The sequence below is a fragment of the Oryctolagus cuniculus genome, chromosome 10 (assembly GCF_964237555.1).
Source record: "Oryctolagus cuniculus chromosome 10, mOryCun1.1, whole genome shotgun sequence".
Taxonomy (NCBI): Eukaryota; Metazoa; Chordata; class Mammalia; order Lagomorpha; family Leporidae; genus Oryctolagus; species Oryctolagus cuniculus.
In genome coordinates this window covers 9730072-9749703 of record NC_091441.1, presented here as the reverse complement: position 1 = coordinate 9749703, position 19632 = coordinate 9730072, and the positions used below count along the sequence as shown (strand labels likewise).

Genomic DNA, 19632 nt, shown 5'->3' with positions numbered 1-19632 from the left:
AATATAAAAACAATATTTGTCAGCCTTATTAGGTTTTATTATTTTTGTCTAATAGATGTTGCATGTTATAGCAAAGAATTTAAGGATCACTTGATAACAATTTAATTGCTAAAAGGTACACAATTTTTGAAAGACAAACTACTAAGGCCTGCACTGTGGTGAAGCAGGTGAAGCCACCACCTACAATGCTAGCATCCCATATGACACCTGTTTGAGTCCTGGCTGCTCCACTTCTGATCCATCTCCCTGATAATGTGCCTGGAAAAGCAGCAGAGGATGGTCCAAGCCCTTGGGCCCCTGCACCCACATGTGAGACCTGGAAGAAACTCTTGGCTCCTGGCTTTGGACTGGCCCAGCTCTGGTCATAGAAGCCATTTCGGGAGTGAACCAGTAGATGGAAGATTGATTCTCTCCCTCTCCCTCTCCCTCTCCCTCTCCCTCTCCCTCTCCCTCTCCCTCTCCCTCTCCCTCTCCCTCTCCCTCTCCCTCTCCCTCTCCCTCTCCCTCTCCCTCTTTCTTTTTCTCTCTCTCTGCCTCTCTGTAACTCTGCCTTTCAAATAAATAAATAAATCTTAAAAATAAAGGCAAACAGCTGTCAGAACATATTTCACATAATATATGAAAATATATTGTATGAAATATAACATATTGTATAAAGTATCATGAAATATCTTTATTGTATAAAACTATTGTATGAAAGTATAATATCTACAATAAAAATGTAACTTGAAAACATAGATGTCGCTGGGTAGTTAATAAAAGACCATTGTATGTAAGTACATGGCTTAATTCAGTTCAGTAATTGATTGACCTTTGTGAGGGTGTCTTTTGTGTATGTGAGTGTGGGGTGCTGTGTCATATGGAAAACAGATTTTACCCAAAAGAGGTAACAATAAACTTCTTGGATATTTGCGTATAATTTATTTGATTCTTTCTAACATGCAAAAGTGAGCAGAGAGGTCATAAAAATGTTTATATTGTGAGCTGACTGAAAAGACAAGCTAAGATTTCTACTGTAATTAATACAAATATTCTAAGAAAATAATACAGTACTGTGATCATAGCTAAGGAAAGCTGCAAGCACCTCTAAAAAAGAAAAAGGGGTATTTTTGCAGTAAAATTATAGAAAAGCCCATTGCCATTGGAAAGTAGTATCTGGGGATAGATCATGCTGAAATAAAGCTGTGGTTTCCCTTTGAATGGTAGGAACAAAGCTAAGCAAAATACTGTACTTAGATGAATACTTCAATATTTCTTTGAAACCTTCATACACACAAACACACACACCTATATATCTTATGGTTTCATGTTGAAGTTTGGGTTTTCTTAAGTTTTGTTTTTTGCAAGAAAAGAAATGGGAGGGAGGGAGAGGAGTGTGAGTGAGAATCTTCCTCCTGCTGGTTCACTCCCCAAATGCCCACAATAGCCAGGTCTGGGCCAAGCCAAAGCCAGGAGCCATGAACTCCATCTTTGTCTCTCAAATCAGCAGCAGCGGTTGAAGCAATTGGATCATCCTACATTGCCTTCCCTGGCTCATGAGCAGGTAGTTGGATTGGAAATGAAGCACCCAGGACTGGAAGTGGAACTCTGAAATGGGATACCTGCATCACCAGCATTGGCTTAACCCACTGTGCTACAATGCCGGCCATGGATGTAGTCTCAAGAGAGGATAATCAAGGCTTGCCTCTATGTGGGGTGATTTGTAAGGCATCTTACTCCTTAAAGTACAAGTAAAAGTGGACAACAGGAGTCTGCTGTCCCTCAGCACTCCACTTAGATTCCACAATTCCTTTGCACGTGATCATCTCCAGATCACAACATACAGGGGAAAATCTAAACTCTCCTCTTAAGGCTTACTCATTTTACAACTTCAGAACAAAAAAAAAAAGTATGTTTTTACATTTCCACATTATATTATGCTCTTCTCCTACTTTAGAATTCAATTATTGTGATAGGCACATCAGGCAGCTACTCTGTGATCTCAATATAGGCCCTTGCTGATAAATGCCACATGCAGGGCTACCATGAGTAAATAATCATCCTAGATGCTTTATGTATATTAACTCATTTACTCTTCCTAAGATAGATCTGTGGGTCACATAAGCCAGATGAGGAAAGTTGGAATGGACAGTTCTTATGTGGACAGGATTGGATGGAGTTGCTTAGTGAGCGCTGAGTTTGTACTGGCAATGGCTTAAAAGAGGTATTTGCTTAAATAATTTTGTATCAAATATTGAGAAGTAAAATGTTCAGTTATATGTTGCTAAGCAACCAGTATGCCATAATTTAATGGCTGAAAGCAACAATGATTTCTAATTAGCCATGTTTCTGTTGAGTTAGCTGTGTTCAAAAGTATGGTTCTGCTTAATTTTGAGGCTCCATTCAATGGGACCATTGGTTAGGCTGGGATCACTCATGTCTGGTTCGGCTGGGGTATCTATGTCTGGGTCTTTCCCTTCTTATAATTAGTTTCTCATCGTTTAGCAGCTGATCTCCAAGAGGACAGAAATGAATTTTAACTTTACTCTCTAGATCCCGGTTTGCCTCTTTAATCATCTTTCCCTCAGAACAAATGGCCATTTCTGCTAGCACATTCTTTTCACAGACATCTGTTTTATAGAATTCTGGTGAACAAGAGGGGATTCTCTCTTTAGACAAATATATAGGTACATACATAAAAACATATGAACAGACATATAGATGCAGATATAAATATAGACAACAAAGAAATTCTCAATATTGTTTTTAAAAGAATTTAGTTGTAGATGCATGGATTAATTTATGGAGTTTCGGGCCAGCGCCGTGGCTCAATAGGCTAATCCTCCACCTTGCGGCGCCGGCACACCGGGTTCTAGTCCCGGTCGGGGCGCCGGATTCTGTCCCGGTTGCCCCTCTTCCAGGCCAGCTCTCTGCTATGGCCAGGGAGTGCAGTGGAGGATGGCCCAGGTGCTTGGGCCCTGCACCCCATGGGAGACCAGGAAAAGCACCTGGATCCTGGCTCCTGCCATCGGATCAGCGTGGTGCGCCGGCTGCAGCGGCGGCCATTGGAGGGTGAACCAACGGCAAAGGAAGACCTTTCTCTCTCTGTCTTTCTCTCACTGTCCACTCTGCCTGTCAAAAAAAAAAAAAAATTATGGAGTTTCTATTCTGTTACAATAGTCTATCCATCTGCTTTTGTGCCAGTACCAGTCTTTTTTGATTGTAACTACCCTGTAGTATATCTTGAAAACTGGTATTGTCATGCCTATGGCTTTGTTTTTGTTGTACAAAATTGCTTTAGCTATTTGGGGTCTCCTGCGTTTCAATATGAATTTCAGCATTGTCTGAGAAGAATATCTTTGGTATTTAGATTGATATTGCATTAAATATGTAAATTGCTTTTGGTAGTATGTAAATTTTGATGATATTGATTCTTAGAAAACATGAACATAGAAGATTTTTCCATATTTTGTGTCTTCTTTATTTCTTTCTTTAATGATTTAATTATCATAAATATTTGGTGTCCTTGGTTGAATTTTTTCCAAGGCATTTGAATTTTTTTGCAGCTATTCTAAATGGGATTGATCTTAGAAGTTCTTTCTTGGCCAGCACCGTGGCTCACTAGGCTAATCCTCCACCTGCGGTGCTGGCTCGCTAGGTTCTAGTCCAGATTGGAGTGACAGATTCTGTCCCAGTTGCTCCTCTTCCAGTCCAGCTCTCTGCTGTGGCCTGGGAAGGCAGTAGAGGATGGCCCAAGTCCTTGGGCCCTGCACCCGCATGGGAGACCAGGAGGAAGCACCTGGTTCCTGGGTTCCAATCGGTGCAGCATGCTGGCAGTAGCAGCCATTTGGTGGGTGAACCAACGGAAGGAAGATCTTTCTCTCTGTCTCTCTCTCTCTCTCACTGTCTAACTCTGCCTGTCAAAAAAAAAAAAAGTTTTTTCTTAGCCATGGAATTCTCTGTGTATACAAAAGCTGTTGATTTTTATGAGTTGATTTTATATCCTGTAACTTTACCAAACTTTTTTATGAGTTCCAATAGCCTTTAGTTGGGTCTTTTGGATCTCCTATATATAAAATCCAGTCATCCACAAATAGTGATAGTTCGACTTCCTCCTTCCCAATTTGTATCCTTTTAATTTTTTTTCTTGCCTAATGACTCTACTAAAACTTCTAGGTCTATATTGAATAGCAATGGTGAGAGTGGACATCCTTGTCTGGTTCTAGATCTTAATGGGAATGTTTCTAACATTTCCCTTTTCAATAGGATGCTGGCTGTGGTTTTGTTATAGATTTCCTTGATTGTGTTGAGGAATGTTTCTTCTATACCCATTTGCTTAAAGTTTTCATCATGAAAAGATGTTATATCTTATCAAATGACTTCTCTGCATCTATTGTGATAATCAGGTGGTTTTTATTCTTCAGTTTGTTAATGTTATGTATCACTTTTATTGATTTGTGAATGATGAACCATCCCTGCATACCAGGGATAAATCACATTTGGTCCAGGTGAATGATCTTTCTGATGTGTTGTTGGATTCGATTGGATAGTATTTTGTTGAGAATTTTTGTGTCTATTTTCATCAGGGAAATTGATCTTTAATTCTCTTTCTCTGTGTATCTTTATCAGATTTAGGAATTTAGGTGATGTTGGATTCATAGAAGGAGTTAGGAAGGATTCCCCTCTTTTCAATTGTTTTGAATTGCTTGAGAAGAATTGGAGTTAGCTCTTCTGTAAATGTCTCGTAGAATTCAGCAGTGAAACCATCTGGCCCTGGGATTGTCTTTGTTGGGAGGGTTTTTATTACTTATTCAATTTCCATCTTGGTTATTGGTATGTTTAGGTTTTCTTTTTTTTCATGTCTCAATTTGGGTAGGTTATATGTGTCTGGGAATCTATTTCTTCTAGCTTTCCCAATTTGTTGACATACAGCTCTTTATATTAATTTCTCATGGTTATTTTTATATCTGTGGTATCTGTTGTTATGTTTCATTTTCTCATCTCTGATTTTATTGGTTTGGGTTTTCCTTGCCTCTTTTAGCAGTTTATTTATTAAGGTCTATTTTGTATGATATTAGGATGGCTACCTCAGTTCTTTTTGGTTTCTGTTAGAATGGAATATCTTTTTCCATCCTTTCACTTTCAGTCTGCATGTATCTTTGTTGGTGAGATGTGTTTCCTCTAGGCAGCATATTGATGGTTCTTGTTTTTTAATCAATTCTGCCAATCTGTATCTTTTAACTGAGAGTTGAGGCCATTTACATTCAAGGTGACTATTAATAATAATGACTTGGCCTTGCCATTTTTCCATAAATATTTCTGCTGTTTACTTTGGATTTCCTTTGTACTTTTACTGGGAGATTTTCTACCTTCACCTTCTTTCATAGTGATGACCATATTTCTGTGTTTCTATGTATAGCACATCCTCGGGCATCTTTTGTAAGGCTGGAAGAGTGGTGACAAATTCATTCAATTTCTGTTTGCAGGGAACAGTATTCTGGGTTGATGATTTTTTTTCCTCTTAAGACTTAAAATATATCTAGCCATTTTCTCCTAGCATGTAGAGTTTCTGATAAGTCGACTGTAAGTCTCATTGGAGATTCTCCTAAAGTAACCGGGTGTTTCTCTTATGCACATTTTACAATGTTTTCTTTATGTTTTACTGTGCCATAGGGAAGATCTTTTTTGGTCATGTCTGTTAGGAGTTCTATGTGCTTCCTTTGGACATGCTTTCTTTATCCAAGTTAGGGAAGTTTTCTGAAATTATTTCACTAAAAATGCCTTCTTATCTATTCTCTCTTTTCATGCCTTCAGGAACTCCTAAGACCTGTATGCTCATCTTCACATTCAAGTATTGAAGTGTTGTCTTGTTTATTTGGGGACATCCTGTTGTCTTCCTTATTCCAGTTTCTTGAATTTCTGCATTCATTTTAGGAATTTTTGGAGATAACTTGTTGGCCTTTTTTCCCCCTGTGATGGCTTTTATCTTTGTGGCTTAGTGGAGTGTTTTCTCTTTCAGTGCATACCCAGAGGCACAAGCTGGTTATGTCCCAGGAGCTCTGTTCAGTGCTCCAGTGTGAAGGGAGTGTCCAGAGTGACACCCAAGTTGGGCATGGTAAATCCCCCTTTTTATTTAATCAAGGGGAGGAGATGATCAGCTCTGTTTTCTTAGTCTCATGCTCACATCCTCTCTTCCAAGGAGACCAATGCCCAGGCAGTAGACCCAGTGGGTGCAATATTCACCTGCATTGCCACTGTAACCGACAAAGCTTCTGTGCACTCCTTAGTGTGAACAGTGTTCCCACAGAAGTGACTCTCCCCAGGCAATCAAGGAGCCCTGAGCAATTAGAGATGCCCACAGTGACTGCTGCACCCCGCCCTCTCCCACGCAGCCACAGTGTTTTCATAGTCTGTCCCAGAACACAAGGCTCCCACAGTCATGAGTGCCCAGTCCCCTGTCAATTTGCCCAGCCAGACTCACTCTCAGCAGGTTGCTATGTGTGCACACAAGCTGATGCAGCTGTTAAGTATGTCTAAAATGGCACCTGCCCTCTCTCAGTTAGTTACAGGACACCAGTTCCGTGTGGTCAAAGAGAGAGAGAAATTCGTCCTCTACCCTTTTTCCCCCTATGTTGGCAGGTACACTGACCCCCACTGGGCTCCAAGCCCCACTCGAGCAAGGCTCTTTCCACAGCTTTTATCGCCAGTGGCTTAAGCTGCTGTAGTCTGGTCTTACCTCATTCTCCAAAGCGGTGCAGAGGCTCTTGACTGCTGGGGTCTTGAGTTATGCAAGTCCACCTCTCCATGTAGATCCACAATGTCCCTCCAATTTCACGCGGTTTCCTCTGCCGTTTTTTTCCCTAACTCTTCCCTGAGATTGCACTCTCTCCACTTTTTTTTTAAAACTATCTTCCCCTAGCCTAGAGCAGTAAACTTCCTCTGATTTGAAGACTTTGAAGACCAATGTGGCACTAATCTCTGTGTTGTCTGTGTTTGACAACCATTATATATGTTTAGAAATTTAGCAAAACATTTAATCTTTTGAAGTCTGCTTTCTCACCTGCAAAATGGAGATAACAATAGGTTTTATAATTAGGATCTCACAGCCATAATTTATTGTTTCCTAATTGTGCCATTTTGAAGATCAATGTGTCTTATTATCAGATGAGGCTTAAATGAGCAATAGGGTAAATAAAGATGAGGGATATACAAATAAAAATGTCTCCCAATATCTGTAAATTTACAAACATTGCATGTGTTAGTTTAATTTCTATTTCTTAATATTTAAAATTGACCATGTTTTCAGTTTTGGTCCCCTAAAATATCAATAAGATCTCATGAAGAACAACATGATACATACATTTAAGACTATTTACCCTAAAGAGATATTAGAAGGAATTAAGTCTCCATTACTTTTATCAATTGCTGTAATCTGAGAGTTAAAATAAAAAATAAAATTTTGTTTAATAAAAGATGTTGGGCAACACTCTAGGGGAAGACATACTAAATAGAAAATTAGAAAGAAATTCAACTTTACCCATAAATTATGTCTCAGGACACAGTGTAATCAGATTTGTGAACTATAAGTTTGTGAATAAATGTGTTACTATCCCCTCAGACATATTTTTAATTTATTTGCGTTAGACTAGATTATAACAGCTCCCTTCAGTTTACTTTTATTTATTTCCAGTGAATGACTGCATAATAACTTAGAGAATGTTATAGTTGAATAGGAATACAGCTATCTTACATAATTCTTTAATTAACTGAGTTTCTCAAGGTTGGAAATGTATTTTGGGCTAAATTTTTTTATCTTATATGTGGCATTTAAAAAGTGACTGCATTTGTTGAGTTAACTTGCTGCTTTGGTATCTTATTTTGATGGGGAAGTCTGTGGTCACCTAATGGAATAAATGTTTCCAGAATCTTACTCATTATTTAGAAAAAGAATTTGTAATATTGTCCATTTAAAGACTAAAAGAACACATATTTATGCATTCACCACAGCCCCCTTATCTGGAGCCTACATATGAGGAATCTTCAAGAAGTTCATGGAAAATGTATGCCATGGAAAAACTTTGCATGAGTTTCCATATTTTTCCCATCTAAACTTAACTTACATTTCAGTTCTATTTTTCTGTGAACCTGCTGAAATATCCTGCCATTGTACAGATATTATTAATAAAAAATGAGATACTGAAATATAAAGTTTCAATAAATCAGTAATTTATTTTATAGACGAGTACTTTAAGCTCAGCAACACCATCAAGAGTGGAAACAGTTACTACAAGTAATTGGAAACTAGGAGACAGATCAACAAATGACACAGGCTGAAGTAATGGGATAGGTTCTTTTTGTGAAATATTATTCAAAAGGCAGAATGACAGAGAGAGAGGGAGATGCAGAGATGGAGAAGGAGACGGAGAGACGAGATCTTCCATCCACGGGTTCACTCTCCAGATGCCCACAGGAACTGAGGCTGTGCCAGGCCAAAGTCAGGAACCAGGATTTCCATCCTGGTCTCTCACATGGTTGGCAGAAACCCAAGCACTTGGACCATGGTTCTCTGCCTGGCAGGCTCATTGACAGGAAGTTGGGTTGGAATTGGTGGAGTGAGGAATGGCGCTCTGACATGAGATTCAGTGACCCAAGTGGCATTTTAACCCAGCACCACAAGCCCCATTCTGGTGTTCCTTATAATGAAGATTCATAATATCATTTCTTTCTTTCCTTTTTAAAAACTTACTTGTCGTTTTATTCTAAATGGTTTGGAAAGACACAGAGATACAGAGAATCTTCCTTCCATTGGGTCACTCCACAAATGACTACAACATTGGGGGCTGGGACAGACCAGATCTCCCATGTCTGTAGCAGGGACCTACGACCTTGAGCCATCGTCTGCTGCCTCTAGGTGTGCAGGATCAGGAAGGCAGAATCTCAAGTGGAACTGGGACTCAAAACCAAGTGCTCTGATAACGGATGTGAGCTTCCCCAGCAGCGTCTACACCACGGTGTCAGATGCCCACCCCCACAGCATTTCTTTAAAAAATATTAAGTAATATTCAACCTTGAAATCTCAGAAGTGAGAAACATAAATGCACTCATAGTCACAGTGTTAATTTCCTGTTGCTCAGCCTCACTGAGGCTAATATTCTGTTAGTATACAATTACCGTTCTTAGACATCAAGAACTGTAACTGATGGTTGAGCAATATTGCCAGATGACTCAATCTCAGACTCTTGAAGGGCTCTAGAGAGAAAGTATAAATAGCATTGATTTCAGTAAGATTATCTTATTTTTCTGATAATTGTTCAGTGTGAGAAATTGTGTACTACTGAAGACTGTAATTAAGCCTTTTTTTTTTTTTTAGGAAAGAATGCTAATCCCTCTTCCATGGAATTCTCTATGTTGCTTAGTAAATGTTATGTTTTCCCCATTATAATGCAATAGAATTAAGTTGAGCTTTAGAACAGAGTATATGAACCCATGGACCTTCTGCCTGCTTGTCCAAATTAGTAACATAAAAATTAAATTAAGCAGTGTGTCTTTGGGAACATTTACAGTGCCTCTTGGAAATCCAGCATCCTATATCGGAGTGTTTGTGTTTGAGTCCCGGCTCTGCTTCCAGTTCCAGCTTTCTGCTAATGAGCTCCCTGGGAAGCAGCAGGTGACACTGAGAGAAGTTTGGTCCCTGCCATCCACATGGAATACCTGGATTGAGTTTCAGGCTCCTGACTTTGACCTTGCCCAGTCATCATGACTTTTAAGGGCATTTGGGGAATGAACCAGAGGATGGGATCTTGTGCTCTATCTCTCCCCCGCTCTTTCAAATACAATAGATAAATGCAGAAAGAAATTTATACAAATTTTTAAAAGTTTATACCAAATACAATTAAAGCAGAAGTTGATCAAAGAGATAAAGATAAAATATATAAGGATGCTCTGAAAGTACTTTAAGAAAATGAGATTTTTTTTTTTTTTAGTCTTCAGTGTTGGGAAGGTCTTTTTAAGCAAACAGAAATCTCAGAAGCTATATATTATGACATACTTGACCTCATAAAAATTTAAAATGTATTTCATTTTAATCAAAGGCTCACTCACTTTGCAGAGGCAATTACTCTCATACATGTGAGGCACTTTTCTTGCTTCTTCCCTCATATCCTGGAGCATACATTTTTCCTATCATGCATCTCCTATTTATCTCTTAAGAACTCATCACTGTCAATGAAGATGTCACTCTTTCACTACAGTCCCCACTAGTCTTGTCCTACCGGGCCATGGTTTCTACTAAATGTTTGTGAAATACAGCTGTATTTTCACGAGCATGTTGGTTGGTTGCCACAGAGCCAGGCAGAACACTGTCATGAAATGCTCTCTTGTACCCATTGTTTGTTTCTTTCTGTGGAACTTAATCATTACCTATTTTTATTTACTTGCATAATTTTTGTGTCCCCATCTCTGATACATACTTCTTCAGACTTCTTTTATTATTCAATAAATTAATTCCAAAGGGATTCTCAGTTCTGATAAACTAATTGGAAGTAATCTCATGTTGACATAGCTCTATCTTCTTGGGGTTTTCATTACCAATATTTCTAAATCCCTCCTCTTGCCCTTTATGCTGAATAGCTTCTTTATTAAGGCATTCCAGCAAGGCATCTTTTAAAATAACATTATGTAAGGCAAACTTTTCCATTTTAGCCCTTTCTTGTCCCCTTGGTCTCTTTAAATAGCATCTTTATGTTTTATGGATGCACTGCGCTTTTTGACTTCTTTAAAGGTAAGTGAATGTTTACTTTTATTTTATCCTCTTTGCCTTCTATTTCCTCCCAATCACAGTTTCCCCTTGTGTTGGTTTCAGCCTTTACTCTTCTCCAGTTTCTAATTTCACCCAGGGTTGTAGGTGCCCTTGGATCAATCAGCTTTCTCTCCTGCTGTCATGTCTTGTTTGTTTTACTGCCAGGCCTTTTCCTCTGGTGTGACTCTTTTTACTTAAGTATTTTGAGATAGTTGGAGATGGTTTTTCTTCCTTATAGACGTTTTGGATTAAATCTTTAGGCTCCCAACTGGCCACAAAATTCAATAAATGCCTTGTGGGGAAAACTGGCCCTCAAGTCTTGAATTTGTCACTCCAGACCTTTTGTGGTTTGTTTTATACAAAATGTACATGGATTTTATTTTAAATCAATCTAAGAGTTCATTTTTATAAGACAGAACTATTAATAATAATGCCATAAATAAGCAATTACTATGCTTTCTTCTTTTTCATTACTTTTGCTTCCTTGATGACATAGCTGTGTTCTGCTCTCTACAGGGATTATGCTATCTAGATGGTGTTGCTTTTCCTCTGATCTTGGTTTTGGAATTACACATCTTGATGTTATACCTACTAAGAGCCACTTAAATAATTTTAAAAATATAGAATCTCTTAGTTACAGCTCTGCAATTAAAGTCAAGAATTAAATTACATTTTAAATATCCCTCTAAATGAATAACTATTTATCTTATTATTTGTCTTAGTTCTTCCTGTCGTTCTAAAACTTACAAGTTAAAATGTATGGACTAGAGATGTAAACTCATAGTGTATTACATATCTTCAGTTTTTAACTCCTGTGTTTTAGTGGATTTTCAAGTGATGAATCCTTTTTTTTAAGTATTTATTTATTTTGAAAATCAGAGTTAGAGAGAGAAATAGCTTTCATCTGCTGGTTCACTCCCCAGATGGCCCCAGTGGCTGGGTCTGGGCCAGACAGAAGCCAGGAACCAGGAGCTTCTTTCACATCTCCCACGTGGGTGTCAGGTGTCCAATCACTTGGACCATCTTCCACTGCTTTTCCAAGTGCATCAGCAGAGAGCTGGATCGGAAGTGGAGCAGCAGCAACACCCTTATGGGATGCCAATGTTACATTTGGTTCTCTAATCCATTATGCCACAATGTTAGCACCTGATGAATCGTTTTTGAAGTACAAGAATAATCAACGTGTACCACAATTTTTAGATTCTCGAGTACTTTAAATTTGTCATTTCTTAAGTGATTAAAAGCTATTTATGTCTGTGTTCAGCACAGCTCCTAACAATTACTTTTTCACTCTTTCCTCTCAGCTAAATAAAGTCATATTTTCATATGTATCTAAATTTCCAACATGGGTTTTATACTCCCAATCTATAATGATTAGTTTATTTAGTGAGGGTTAGACTCAGATTAGCATTTTTCTCATTTTCAAGATGTTTTAGCATTTGAATTTTCAAAATGAAAGCATATTAAGATATTTTTATATGAACTCAGCTTGATTTTTGTTTTCTTTCTTTAAATTTTTTAATTTTTATAAATATAAAGAGAACAACTTTCATATATTTCATAGATAGCAATTCTAAGAAAGCAACTATACTTCTTTCCTTCCTCCCTCAATCCTCCATCAATACTTTCTTTCTTATTTTCCCTTTAATTTTCATACTAACATATTTTTAATTTGCTTTATAAGCACAGGGTTAATTCAACCACTAACCATAATCTTCAATAAGTAAAAATTAGAACCACCACTGTTTAACAGGAATATAGACCAGGGTTATAAGTAATAATCAAGTCACAAGCTATCAGTTTCTCTCAAACATTATTTTGTATCTATATTAACTACTATATATAGAGGAAATGTATGATAGTTATATATGATAGTTATATTTTGGGGACTGGTTTATTTCACTAAACACAACAGTTTCCAGTTGCATCCATTTTATTGCAAAAGACAGGATTTAATTCTTTTTAATTCTGAGTAGTATTCCATCATATATATATATATATATATGTGTGTATATATATATTCCATCATATATATATGTGTGTGTGTGTATATATATATATATATATATAGCATTGTCTTTATCCAATCACCAATTGATAAACATCTGATTCCATATCAGATATTGTGAATTGAGCTGCAGTAAACATGGGGATATTTAATGATTTATTTGAAAGGCAAAGTTACAGAGGAAGAAAGACAGAAAAAGAACTTCCACCTGCTGGCTCACTCCTGAAATGCCCACAAATGCCAAGGTTTGGTCAGGACAAAGCCAGGGCCTGGGAACTCACCAGGGTCTCCCACATGAGTACAGGACCTCAGAGTCTTAGCCATCATTTCTGCTTCCCCGGTGCATTAGCAGGAAATTGGATCAGAAGCAGAGGGCAGAACTGGATCCCAGGGACTCCTGTATGGGACATGAGAATCCCAATGGTGGCTTTACGTGCTGCACCCCAGCAGGTGCTGCTCAGTTAGTTTTAAAGCTTCGTTGACGTTTCAGCCTAGCTCTTTCTATTCTTGATCTCTGTGTTTTGGTTCCTTTTCCAGGAAACTCAGATATATATTTCAGTAGTTTTCTCCCAGAACAAGCGGGTTCTAGTGCTTTCACACATGAAGACCACATTGGACTGAATGGAATTACAGGTTCACAGTTTTGTCATCATTCCGCTTTCTCAGTGTCAAAGAAGATATATCATCATCTCCTTGATGTTTGCCCTGTACAATCAAGACTCCTTTTCCTACTAAAGAGCTAAAATATCCTAATATAAAGATGGGATTAACTTCAACATCATTGTGAAGAGCACATTTAATCTGTGTGCTCAAGTCTTTAACTTGTTTCTGATGATGCTTTTATAAGCAATGTTATTTCAGATACAATATTTTTGTTTGTATGCCATCACTTTTTATTTTTCTATTAATTCTGTCAATTTTTCTTGTATGAGGATGTATTTATGAAGGTCTAATTACCTTAATTATTATAAATTCTTTTTTCAGATCATAACATTCATAAAATATGTTCCAAATGGAATAGAGGAAATAGGAGTAGTTTAAATTTATAAACAAATGAGTATTACCTTGACTTGGTGAGTTTTAGGAACAGGGATAAGAATAAAATTGCTCCTGCTGCTGATGTTACAAGAGGATTTATGGCCATGTTAGTCATATTTGGAATGCTTTCTTGTACTTTCCTATTGAAAAACCTCTACACATCACAGTGTCACAACATGTTCCTGGTAAAGCACCACTAAATATTGCACAACACTTCAGCAGTGCTGGGCACCACTGTGCTGTGATGTTTGCTGTGTGAAGAGGGCACAAGGTTTGTGTCAGCAAGAGACAGGCTTGGAGCCCGGTGAGGCACCTTGTGGGGCTTTGCTTCTCTGTCCTCCTTCTGTCCCACATCCTTGCCTACTCACATGCTCTGCCTTCTGTCCTACTTTTCATTTTTCGTTTGTCTGCCATCTCAGAAGTACATGCCTCATTTTGGTTGACAGCTTTTGGTTTCCAATTTCCACCTTTGTTTGCTTTCCTTTTCTGTCAAAGTAATTCTCTCCTCTTGTTCTGACAGGAATTCTTGGCAAGTAAGAAAAAGAATATGAACGGTCAGGATGTGTTGACAAAAAGTTGACTTTAGAACCTGTGTGTTAAAGATTTTGTATGGCCTTGATAGCGATATACTTTACATCATAATTTATCTGTTACCTTGTAATAAACAAACTTAGTATTTTCAGTGTTGTAGAGCCAAAAATGTGTAAAACTATAAGACTGTCAACCATTAATGCTTTTTCATTGGTTTGTGACATACAGTCGTGCTAGGGTTCCCATAGATCAATTAAATATTATTGGGAATTATTACTATGCCTTGCCAGTACAGAATACTTGATTATAAAGTACAGTAATTTATTTTTTAAACAATTCAGAAATTTACTCAGGGTATACAATACTCTTATTTCTAAGACTTTCTCTGTAGCTTCTATAGTAGATTAGATCCACAGATTTGCATTACTGAAGAATACTAAGAATTCTCTGAAAAAGAGCTGACCAGAAATATATCCATTACATGTTCTACTCAATTTCCACCATTGAAACTTTTTTATTTTTAAAAAGTTTTATTTTTTGAAGTTTTATGTGCTAATTTACTTGAAACTCAAAATGTGAGATGGAGGGAAGAAAGGTGGGGAAGGAAGAGAGAGAGAGAGGAAAGGAGTGAGAGAGATTTTTTTCATCCACTGATTCACTCCCCAAATGGTTGCAACAACCAGGGCTGGACCAGACCAAAGCCAGAATCCAGGAACCCTATCTGATTCTCCCACATGGGTGGCAAAAGCCCAAGGACTTGAGCCATGTCTTTCCAGGCACATTAGCAGGTAGCTGGATAGGAAGCAGAGCCTCAAACTGGAACTCCAGTATGGGACACCAGCATCGCAAGTGGCGGCATAACTCCCCGTGCCACAATATTAACTGCAAAAATGAAAGTTTTTAACTGCAGTGCAAACATAATGTGAGCCACATGTAAAAAGAATAAGCTGATGAAATTTATAACATTAATAGCATATAACAACATGATAACATATTAACCCCAACAAATCCACTGTATTACTATTATCAACATGCAATAAATATTTTAAAATTAGATTTTTAAACTTTTGTCTTTATTATACACTTAGAGTAGAACATCATTATTGCCATCAGCTGAATTTCAGATGCTCAATAGCCATTTATGACCAGTGTCTACCTATTGGAATGAATTTCCCATTTTATTGTTATTAAATTACCTGTTTCATTCTATAATACCCTTTGTCTTCAGTCAATTTGATTGATATTAACAAAAATCAATTTTCTCTGTTAATTGAATAGTTATATTTCATATACTTTTAGTTGAAGTGTTTTTTCTGTCTTTTTTTAATAAAAAGTAACCGTGTCTGCATCTATTAACCACTTTGAAAGCTTTTCCTTTTAATTGGATTGTTTAATCCTTTTACATTTAATGTAATTTACAAAGCTTTTGAGTTTATATCATCCAACTGACATTTGCTTTTATGTCATTTTTCATTTTATTTCTCCTGTCATATCTTTCCATAAAATATTAATCAGTTACTTTTCATTATTTCAGAATTAGCTTCTTAATTATTTTATTTTGGCTTCAGCAGTTTATCTTTGATGGGCAAAGATTTTATTTTCTTTAGATCTGTCCTGGTTGGGTTTTGCTAAGGAACTTTCATCTTTATACTGATTCTTACATTAAATTTAGAAAATTCTAATCCATTATTCCCATTCTATCCTATTCTCACCCTTTTCTCCTTCTTGAACTTTTATTCAAATCATTTAACTACATTCATCATGTCTTATGCTTCTATTTATTATTATTATTGTCTGTGCTTCAGTGTTAGTATCTATTACTTTGATCGACTGCTTTCCAAATAGTAGTTCATCTTCTGCTGTGTCCACTTGACAGTTAAGCTCTCTACCAGTTGTGTAAGTTTGATACCAGCCCCTTTGTCTTGCTCAGAACCTCTTTTGTTCTTGACACCTGCTTTTTCCATGCCCTAATAAATCAGAAATTTCAATTAAGATTCCTTTTAACTTTAAACCTTCTGTCCAACTTACTGCTGCTACTCTGGTCTAGATTAGCATTATCTCTTCCCTTGAGTTCCTGCAATAGCTTTTAAGTCATGTCACCACTTCCAGGATATACTCCAAATGGTTGTCTTCTGGAAATACAATTTATATTATGTCATTCTCCAGGTGAAAACACTTTTATAGCTTCTCATTAAATTTAGAATAGATATTTGAACTCTTTACATTCACCTATAAAAGTCAGGATGATGTAAGCCTCACAAATGGCTTTCAGTGCACTTCTCTGTGCCCTTTCTACATATCGGCAGCATTGATTTTGTTCAAAATTTCCTGAACCCAGGAAGTTTGCCGACAGCAGTACTTTCATACTTTTGCCTATGCGCATCCGTTTGTGCTGACTTCTTTATCCTGCTGCAGGTGACAGTTTAAATGCCACTTCTTGATGAGGCATTCCCTCATCACACAGAGGTAACCTTAATCTTCTAGCCCCTTTTAACTCTTGTCATAGACTAAAACATGAGAGACTACATGTATATATATATAGGTATGACTTCTTGCTTAACCTTCTTACTTTCATTTTATTTGAAGATTATCCTTTATTTATTTATTTATTTATTTAAAGATTACCCTTCTGCTTGTTCACTCCCCAAATGCCCAGGATAGCCAGGGCTGGACCAGGGAGAGGCCTGGAGCCTGGAACTCAATCTGGGTTTCCCAAGTGAATGTCAGGGATCCAACTGCTTGAGACATCACTTGCTGTCTCCTAGGGTGCACATCAGCAAGAAGCTGGACAGGAAGTGCAGGAGCTGAGACATAAATCACACTCAGATATGGGATATGGGATGTGGTTACTTAGCCTCAGTACCACACACCCACCTTCATTGTTTGTTTTCCTTACTGCACTATGCCCCGGTCACCTACTTGGTATGTGGTATATATCTATTAGTAAATACTACATGTTAATTATCCACTCAATTAGTGAACAATACATTATTTTTTTCACTTCAGAGAAGATCGGTATCTTAAGGTTTAAGGTACTATCAAGATTTTCATAGAATACTAGAGAATTAAAAATGGGAGAAATAATGATAATTATTTTGGTATAATACTCCTTATGATTGTATCACTTGTAGTGTTAGGAAACTAAATACTGTACAGGAAGCATGTTTAATTTGATAGAATTACAATTTTTAAAATTGTACCTTTCTCATTAAATTCCCAAAGCCATATTTAATGGTTTTATTCATGAACTCACTTAGAGATCTCTCAATTTTACAAAAGAATTCTGAAAAAAAGATACATATTTTTTCTTTCCTTTTGAATTTTTCTGAAAGCTAACTCACTAAAATATGAAATTTAAAATGAAATTCTTATTAGATTTCCTTGAATGCTGAAGTATGCTAATCATTTTGAGGATACTTTATCATAATTGGGAAACTTTGATACATTGGATCTATTCATTCATATGTACTTTTAATGAGCAGTATTTGCACTGGACATAAGAAATCTTGGCTGTCATCCATAATGAAAATAATATTAAATAGATTTTAAAGAACAAAAGTTATGCAAAGCAGAATTCTCTTTAAATAATACTAAGAAAGTTCAGTCAACAATTTATTTCCTCCTTTGTCATTTTATTATTGTAAAAGAAGTAAAAATCATTGTATGTATGTAAGCATACTATATATGTATACAATACATGTTGAATAAGACTAATATGCAATATAGAAAAGTTCCCTTTAATGTGTGTGTACAATCATGTAAGTATATTATTTAGAAACTTCCCCATTCTGTTTATATCAAAGAATTTAAATAATAATTAAATGAGAATGCATTTCAAAGGAATTAAAACATTTTAATTAAAGAAATTAAGACCTCATTATCATCAATACTTCAAAATAACTAGTACACATTGCTAAAATAAGAGATGGAAAATGAGTTACAAACAGTTGCCTACTTCTGTATGCATAAAACGATTTTGTCGACATTGAATTATTCTGTTATTGTGGTTCTGTGGTCCTTATTGGTGAATCACTTTTATCACTGCGATTTTTTGGTATAAGAGGTTTGCTTACAGAGTGACCCACTTTCTTCTAGCTATTCTTTGGACTATATTAGGCGCTTCTAAAACTACATTAACTTTTATGGGTCACTAAGATACCATGAAATGTTTTATTGTTTCAGCACAATAAATTGCATTTTCAAATTGCTGCCTATGGAATGCCACTAATCTGGGAAAATGAAAGTATGTGGTGCTATAATTATATAGAGAAGACATTTGAGATTCTGGATGAATAAAAATATAAACTAAATGTGATACAACAGTGTTTTAAATATTACACTAGGACAGATCATTTCTCACTGTCAAGTGTAGAATGATTGCTGACATAAGAATGTGTACGCAGTGCTTGTCAAGTGGAGTCCATAAGGTGACTTATTCATTTTCTTCGGTGGTTCACTTACAAAAGCTTGAGTTGAAACCTATTCTTTATTTATTTATTTATTTTTTTGACAGGCAGAGTGGACAGTGAGAGAAAGAGACAGACAGAAAGGTCTTCCTTTGCCGTTGGTTCACCCTCCAATGACCGCCACGGCCGGCGCACTGTGCTGATCAGATGGCAGGAGCCAGGTACTTATCCTGGTCTCCCATGGGGTGCAGGGCCCAAGGACTTGGGCCATTCTCCACTGCACTCCCTGGCCACAGCAGAGAGCTGGCCTGGAAGAGGGGCAACCGCGACAGAATCCAGCGCCCTGACCAGGACTAGAACCCGGTATGCCGGCGCCGCAGAGCAGAGGATTAGCCTAGTGAACCACAGCACAGGCCGAAACCTATTCTTAAAGACATTAAAAAGCAAGAGTGTGGCCAGTGATACAAATAAAACTCCACTGTCCAGAAACAACACAAACACAGGACAGTGGTAGAGCCACAGCCTAGGCATCACCTGTCCCCAGGCCTGAGTGTGGGCACTGGACCCTGGGAGGGTAACACAATGACTGATTTCACCCCTATTTAAGCAGAGGGAGATAAAACAGGAATGGCCACCACAGGATTCCCAGAGTTTTTTATCAATTCAAAATAAGCCACCAAAATTGGTCAAGGAAAAGGAGAAAACACACTCAAAAACTTCCAAAAATTTAAAGAGATAAAATAATTAGTTTTTATTTCTGAAACAGAAGTGAAGCTTATGAAAAACTTTATTGAAATTGCAAATTTAGATAATATTAAAATTTTCTAAAGGACAATTTCCAATATACCATCAAAGTAAAATCGAATCCTGAT

General features: G+C 37.1%; 1 protein-coding gene across 15 annotated transcripts in view; it reads left to right on the top strand.

The window, feature by feature from the left end:
- The window catches only part of CCDC102B (coiled-coil domain containing 102B), a 391238-nt gene that overhangs the window by 331997 nt on the left and 39609 nt on the right, over nt 1-19632 (top strand). For 4 of the 15 annotated variants that reach the window (XM_070050061.1, XM_070050067.1, XM_070050057.1 and 1 more), the window contains one exon: nt 116-337. The exons of 7 other annotated variants lie outside the window; for them this stretch is intronic. In XM_070050061.1, the coding sequence (XP_069906162.1) occupies nt 116-215 (100 nt within the window). In that variant the 3' untranslated portion in view covers nt 216-337. Of the gene's footprint in view, nt 1-115; nt 344-19632 lie in introns of those variants that run through there. 4 more of the 15 variants (XM_070050055.1, XM_051851120.2, XM_070050058.1 and 1 more) reach the window with 2 other exon arrangements.